An 8,149-nucleotide genomic window follows, 5' to 3' on the forward strand; every position below is an offset into this window, starting at 1 on the left:
ACATTAATAAAAGAAGTTTTGTCTTCCGCTCATATAGCAGGAAAAATCATCATGCTTTGAACATTTGTTTCAATAAAGGGATTTATTAACTAAGTAAAAAAGCACTTCAAAAGTACAGCTTTAAGAAATAAGCACCTGCAAATTATTTTTAATGCTAGATAATGGCTTAGAATCAATGCAATTCACTTTGGACATGGACCTAAATAAGAGAAATACAAAAATTTATATTTGGCAAATAATCAAGCTAGGGACATAAAAAAAGGAATATAAGTAAACCAAAATCCAGGGGAAGGAGTTAGATACAAAGAACCAGTAGGTAAGATTAAGGAAATAAATTTTTCTATGTCCACCAAATATTTAAGAATAAGCAAGGTAACTGATAGCAGGCCTAGGACCGACTTTACCGAGGTGCTCTTGATAATCTTTGTTTATATTTTGTTTTTTAACCTCTTCAGAAAGAGACCATGCTGGGGAATAGTTATGTTTTCAGGTTCAGTAAGCAAAACGGCTTTCTCTGCTCAAAGAGTAGAAATTGCTGCTCATCCTACCTCTTCCCTTGAAGACTAAGGAACATCCCAGATATGGCCTCAGAGACTACATGCCCGGCCCTGTGTGCCTCATGGAGAACATGGAGGGGCAGCTAGTGGTCAAGCAGGAAGCCCTGCAGATCCTGTCGGCCATCACGCAGCCCATGGTGGTGGTGGCCATCGTGGGCTTCTGCAGCACAGGCAAATCCTACCTGATGAACCAGCTGGCTGGGAAGAAAAAGGGTGAGTGCCACCAACAGAGCTCTGCTGAGCCCTCTGTCCACCACACTATGGGCGTCCAGCATGGGGATGGAGGGGAAAAAGACAGTGCCAAGGAGGGACAGTGAAAACCAGTGTTTGGGCCACACCTGGGTCTTTTAACTTGGGGAGATAAAGGGAAGGTTTCTGTCCCTGACATATAACTTTTTAAAAATGTTGATCTTAATGTCTTTCAGGGAGAAACACAATATATTCCCCTAATACAGAATGAGATCAATGAAATAATTTCCATATGCATAATTATTATTATTATTATTATTTATATATGACAGCAGAATGCATTACAATTCTTATTACACATACAGAGCACAATTTTTCATATCTCTGATTGTAGACAAAGTATATTCACACCAATTCCTGTCTTCATACGTGTACTTTGGATAATAAGATGGTCCATATGCATAATTATAAACTTTTAAAAATTTACTTGCATATTATTATAAAAACCATAAAAATTTTCCACTTACAGAATTTGACTTTATTTCCCCATTTCTCTATTGTAATGAAGATTGTATTTTCTGCTGTTTTCTTATCTTGCTTTCCTTAAACCCTAACTGAATCATCAAGAAAATACACGAATTCTAGATCCCCTTCTCTGTGACGACCCCTGCACTCCCCTCTGCAGGCTTCTCTGTGGGCTCCATGGTGCAGTCTCACACCAAGGGAATCTGGATGTGGTGTGTGCCTCAACCTGAGAAGCCAGGCCACACCTTAGTTCTGCTGGACACCGAAGGCCTGGGTGATGTAGAGAAGGTAAGGACAGAAGATTCTTTTATGATTAAACTCCTTATCACTGAACATGTTTTGTACAAGCAGTTTTTCATTTTGTTTTTATAAATTTGTACTTTTACTTGACTATATTGCCCCTCATTTTTTTGTTTATATTTTCAATAGTGTTTGGAAGCCTGAAGTGAGAAAATATACCTAAAATGCAGAATGAGTATTAGAACTACATTGATGTTTTTGCTTAGTAGTTCCCAGGTATATAAAAATGGTGCAAATAAACTCACTTTACAAGATTATATGGTTAGTAGTGGGCACAGGATGAGATGAACTTCTGTTCAAATCAGGGCTCTGGCACTTTTTGCTTTCTGACCATGACAGAAGAGTGAGTCTCCCTAAATTTTTTATATTCTTTTTGGTCTTATCCAACTCATCATAGGAAAAGTAGACACATGGATCCTTTTTTACTGCATGGGTCTTCTCTAGTTATATTCTAATAAGTATTTAGCAACAAGTTCACAGAAGAAAATGAATTGGATTTGTACAACTTGACCATTCCATAAAGATTCCTATCATAATTAATTACAAGCTACTCAAGCGAAGTCACTAAACTCAGACTTGAGAAGAGATGTACACAGTTGACTCTCATGAGCTGGTTTTTACAACTAACCAAACTTTCTCTTGAATGTCCACTGTTTGTTTTTTATGTTTTGATTTTTACATTTGATTTACCTACCAAGATGCAAAGATAGTAATCCAAAACTTCAGCTTCAGTTTCCTTACAAAATGGAGATATTAATTATGAGTTCATCCCACAGCATTAAAATTAGATAAGATCAGTAATGTGAACTCCCTTGTGGATAATAATTATTTGATAAAATAGATATATGTATTGTTCACATAGGCTGATTTTGTTTTAGTACCCGGAAAACCTTGATTTTAACTATTCTGGTTACCCCATTGACTATTAATTTTGCAATTATCTATCAGTGGCTATAAGTGGGACTCTGGAGTTAGAAATGTATGCTTTAGGGTAAAATTATCAATGAGAAAACTATGGAAGTTCATGTGTTTGATCACTTGTGTTTTCCCTGCTTAACACTTGTATATCAGAATCTTATTTTCAATGATAGTTCATTTGGAAATGCCATTTGACATGACTTAAATTTGTTTGACTTCTAGGGTGATGATAAGAATGATACCCAGATCTTTGCTCTGGTAATCCTTCTGAGCAGCACCTTTGTATACAATACCATGAACAAAATTGACCAGGGGGCTATTGACCTACTGCAGTATCCTTGTGAGGTTCAGGATGGCACCAAAGCCACAGAGAACACCATTCATCAGCTGCAAGTCTGTGAAACTTTGTAAATCCCCCAAATGAAAATGGGTAGACACTGGATGTACAGTCAAGAGCCCTCATATTCACTGATGATGAAATGTTGATTTGTTAGTTGCCAAATGCAAAATGCAGGTTTAGGAAACATGAAATCAAATATAGGCTTAGATGCTGTGCTATTTCTTCTACTTTTCCTTAATCATCTCAGCAATGTGACAGAACTGACAGATATACTCAGGGCAAGGACATTGCCTGACAATGGAGTGAAAGATGCTGATGACATTGGAAACTTCTTTCCAGACTTGGTGTGGACTCTAAGAGACTTCTACCTAAGCCTGGAAAGAGATGGACAACTCATGACAGCAGATGAATACCTGGAGAATTCACTGAAGATGAAGAAAGGTAAATAAATGCTTTGGTTTTGGAAAGAAGAAGGAAAGTAACCCAAGAAATGATCTCTTTTGGGTAGAAGGCTAAATGTATAATTTTCCCTATTTATCCACCTAGCTGTTTTAAAAAATAAATAATGAATATTATTAATTTCAAATGAAGTAATATGTTTAATATCAAAATTTATTACTCCCTTGTTTTTGGGAAAAATTCTTTCCTTTTTTCTTTCCCCTGATTAGTTATCCTTAATATTTTTCTAACGGTATATGATGACATAATAAGTTGAGTAACACCAGGGAAAGGGCATATATTTGAGGAGAATAGATTAAAGTGAATGTAAATTCTAAAGAAAATAAATACTGTTTTTTCTTCTCCAGGTAGTGATCAAAGAACTCAAAGTTTCAATTTGCCTCGTCTGTGTATTCAGAAGTTCTTTCCAACAAAGAAGTGCTTTGTCTTTGACTCACCCACTCACCAGAAGAAGGTCTCCCAGCTAGAGACACTGAAGGAGGATGAGCTGAGTTTTCAGTTTGTGCAACGAATGGCAGAATTCTCTTCCCACATCTTCAACAAGTCCAAGATCAAGACACTTCCAGGAGGCATCAAGGTCAATGGGCCTTGTGAGTATCTCTTTAAGGATTTCCCTTCTATTCAACATAATTATTAACATGTAAGAAGGTCCTTGGGTCAACATTGCATTAACAATTACCAGTGTGCAAATCATATGCACCACGTTTGCAAAAGCTATAGTGAATACAAAAAGTATTTCTAGTATTTGTTTTAGTAATGCCTATAAGCTTACATGAAATAGGAACATGATGAAGTTAGATATTTTATCTTTCAGTCTTCCCCTGTTCATTTAGATTACTCCCTGTAGGTTGGCAGCATTTGTTCAACAAATAAATTAGATGCCTGTGGTGTGTCACAATTTTGGTAGATATAGTGACACATACCTGTTCCCTGTGAAAATGGAACTTGCTTGCTACAAGTATTGAACTAAGGTCCAGTATCGAACTAGACCCTCTAAAGATATCCGGTCAGACTTCTTGCTCTACCTTTACCTAACAACTTCAGGTTTCATAACTTTGTAAATGATTGTTGCATTATTGAGGGAAGTAGAGAACAAATGAAAAAGAAGGAAAACCAGGAAGTTCCAACACAGAATAAGGGACAATTGGTCTAAATTGTATAATTTGCTTCTTTTCAGAGAATGGTATCTATCATACTTAATATGATAACTTAAATACTTAAAAAAATGAGAGAAGAGGAAATTTTGAAGAAAATGGAAATCCAAGGCAGAGGGAAATAAAAGGAGGATTAAAGAGGCAAAAAAATCCAATCACATGAATGTGCATGATTTTATAAGATCATCTGCTTATTTCTCTATGGAGAAGGATTAAAATCATACAATCATATATCTTGGGGCTGGGGTTGTGGCTCAGCAGTAGAGCGCTTGCCTAGCATGTGTGTCGCCCTAGGTTTGATTCTCAGAACCACATACAAATAAGTAGAAAAAAAATATCAACAACTAATAAAAATATTTTTTTAAATCATACAATCATATATCCAGACATTTCCCCTATTTTCTTCTTTAGCCCCTATTTCTTTTCCCAAAGAAGGAAACACCTGTCTTCTTAATCTCACAATTTCCTAAAGAAAGTTATCTACTGGTCAGAAAGTTGTTGAATAAATGTTTTCAGAATTAATTGACATTAGTTAATCAATTAGTCAATTGTTTCATTGACTTTTTATGCAAATAACACCAGGATCTCTTCCTCTGTGCAGGTTTAGAGAACCTGGTGCTGACCTATGTCAATGCTATCAGAAGTGGAGATCTGTCCTGCATGGAGAACGCAGTCCTGACCCTGGCCCAGAGAGAGAATGCAGCTGCAATAAAAAGGGCACTTGCCCACTATGACCAGCTGATGGGCCAGAAGGTGCAGCTGCCCACAGAGACCCTCCAGGAGCTACTGGACCTGCACAGAGCCAGTGAGAGAGAGGCCATAGAAATCTTCAAAAAGAACTGTTTCAAGGATGAGGACCAAAGTTTCCAGAAGGAATTAGAGGTAATTGTGTGTTTTATTCTAATTCATGTGCTTTAGGGTTAACAGAAGGAAAAATATTACTGTGAATAACACAATAAGACTTTTTTTAAGAAAAACAATTCCTATTAGACTAGAAAATAATGATATTTGCCTATGTGTACATATGGTCACTTTTCATTTGTAAACAAAATGTAAATACCTGGGCCCTTTAGGGTCTGAAGTTTTCCTCTATGCACACAGCTCCACTTTACCATGTTACACTCAAGAGCTAAATTTGAATTGATTTCATTCCTTTAAAACATTGTATTTACAGGGGATAATATTGCCCAAATATATTGTTGTATTCTTTGCATGTTTAAATACATAAAACAAATCCCATCATTATATACAACTACAATGAACCAATAAAAATGTGAAAAGAAAAAAATAATTGTATTTACAAAGTCATGTTTTATCTTTTTATTAAGCAGAGAGAATTGTCATTTGGATCTGCTAAAGTATGAGCTATCTAGGATTAATAGAGGAAGTTGACGTCATTCCAGCTAATTATTCAATTCTACTTCTTGAAGGTAGAAAAATACTGAAACTAAAAATGCTGAAAAAGAGTAGGCTGCATTTAAAATGAGGATTTAAGTTTAGAGGTCTGTGGACATAAGATCACATCTAAAGCAGAAATGCAAGAGAGGGGTTTCAGGAAATTTTATACCCAAAAATAAATGCCATATTTTATAGACTATCATTCTTGTAACTATTTCAGATTTGCTGGGAAGGGTATAGTCTTGCTTATATTCTCTGAAGTTTCTTAAATAAATAGAGAATCTCTTTAAAAATAAATTTCAGAAAGACTGAGGTGTTGCTAATATCTCCGTGGGTTCTTTCCCTTTGAAGACCCTACTAGATGCAAAGCAGAATGACATTTGTAAGCAGAATGAGAAAGCCTCTTCTGATTGTTGCTCAGCTTTACTTCAGGATATTTTTGGTCCTCTGGAAGAAGCAGTGAAGCAGGGACTTTACTCTAAGCCAGGAGGCCATAATCTCTACCTTCAGAAGACAAAGGAGCTAATGACAAAGTATCATCAACAGCCCAGGAAAGGAATACAGGTATTTCCCAGGATTCTATCTATTAATTATGTAAAATGCTGAGGTGCCTGTTTAAAAAACCCATTGAGGACAGGACGTGCACATAGGAACAGAGGTGCAGTTTATGTCTCTGCCTCTGAGTTACTCTGTAACTGAATGAGCATGCCTGGGAATTATGTACCTGGTGTTGGTATTTTAGCACAGGATGTGGGTGTGCTAATGATAGCTGTGGAATTAAACTGAACCATCACCATAATCACCAGAATTCTATTGCAAACATGAGTACTGACTGCAACAAAGGGACCATTTTTGGCTATACAGAACAGAATTCCAATTATTGTAACTTATTTAAGAAAAACTATAATTGGTTTATATATCTAAAATCAAAAGTTTTTAATATGAATACTTTCTAGAGTTCAAACAGTATCCTCAGTTGTCTTCCTTTCCTTTTCCTTTCCAACCCCTGTTTCATTATTCTGCTCCATTTTCCTGATAATTGGCTTCATTTTCAAATAGACTTGCCCACATGACAACCAATAAGATACAACTGAATAAAAGTTCAATTCCTCTTAGTGCCTCAATCCTCCGGGAACAGAACATGTCTTTCCCAGCATCCTTACCAGTCTTTAAAACACTCAACTTGCAGTATTTTTCCTTCTGTGAAGGAGTTCTTTTCATCAAGTGGCCTTGGGTGCTCTGATAGGCCCAGCTAGGTTCTGAACCTCACCTGTGGAGAGGCTTGATGGATATCTCCATCAGGTGCAGGCAGAATGCCTTCTAAGAGGAAAAGATGATTGATAGAACAAGAAATATAATTATATCACATCGATAAACACAATTTCCTGGATCTTACTCTGTGTTTTGGGGGTTCCTAGGCTGAGGAAGCTCTACAAAAGTATTTAAAGTCCAAAGAGTCTGTGTGTAACGCTGTTCTACAGACAGACCAGGCTCTCACAGCCAAGGAAAAGGAGATGGAAGGTGAGAAGAGAACAGAAGTAATGCAAGAAAGACAAGAAATGTCCAGAAATTTGAAATTCATGTATCCTGACCTAGCTGAGATTATTCACCTAGAGCAAGACGGACAAAGAGGCTTCTTGTCCCCACAGGTGGTATCTGAGTATGGCAGGATCAGTTGCAGTATGGTTATCTGGAAGGAAAAACAACGGCAGGAATTTTCTGTGTGGGTTGGAACAATAAGGAATGAGAATGGGAGGCCCTAAGGAGCGATAGAGCTGTCCTAGAAGGTTTATCTTTTTCCTTGTTCTCCTCAGAGGCACGTGTGAAAGCAGAGGCTGCCAAGGCTGAAGCAGAAAGTGCAGAGGTGATTCGTAGGCAGATGCAGCAAAGGATGGAGGAGAAGGAGAGACTCCATCAGCAGCAAATAAGACAAATGGAAATAGAAATAGCAAACATTTTGGCACAGCAACACAGGAATTCGGCACATCTGCTCCAGGTATTGAATCAGTTGTTTCAGCCTAGGGTTGTGTTTCTGTCTTTTCTCTATAAGGATGAGAGCATGAAACAGTGAGGGGAGATGAAGAGTACTAGGGTGGTTCGGGGCAGGAACTGTGGAATCAGAATGCTGGATGTGCATCCAAGCTCCACTGTTACCAAATACATGGTGTAAGCAAGTTATCTATGTCCTCTGTGCCCGTTTTCCTTTTGCATAGAATATAAATGGGGGTTAGACATATTTGTGAAGTTATTGTGATAAGCAAGTACATTAATATTTGGATTTAGAATGGTGAGTGGAGTAGAATAAGAAT

At 37.2% G+C, this 8,149-nt stretch overlaps 1 protein-coding gene across 1 annotated transcript in view; it reads left to right on the forward strand.

Annotated features, from left to right (window-relative positions):
- Nucleotides 1-7,911, forward strand: part of LOC308655512 (uncharacterized protein) — a gene marked incomplete at its 3' end in the record, with an annotated part of 47,805 nt that extends 39,894 nt beyond the window's left edge. The window contains exons 12-20 of the mRNA XM_081305600.1: nt 563-770; nt 1,432-1,559; nt 2,712-2,821; nt 3,077-3,270; nt 3,636-3,878; nt 5,044-5,324; nt 6,192-6,404; nt 7,259-7,361; nt 7,655-7,911. Of these exons, the coding sequence (XP_081161726.1) occupies nt 563-770; nt 1,432-1,559; nt 2,712-2,821; nt 3,077-3,270; nt 3,636-3,878; nt 5,044-5,324; nt 6,192-6,404; nt 7,259-7,361; nt 7,655-7,911 (1,737 nt within the window). The remainder of the gene's footprint in view (nt 1-562; nt 771-1,431; nt 1,560-2,711; nt 2,822-3,076; nt 3,271-3,635; nt 3,879-5,043; nt 5,325-6,191; nt 6,405-7,258; nt 7,362-7,654) is intronic.
- Between the last annotated feature and the right edge of the window lie 238 nt (nt 7,912-8,149).

Source organism: Spermophilus citellus (genome assembly GCF_964194105.1).
Source record: "Spermophilus citellus genome assembly, chromosome: 9".
Taxonomy (NCBI): Eukaryota; Metazoa; Chordata; class Mammalia; order Rodentia; family Sciuridae; genus Spermophilus; species Spermophilus citellus.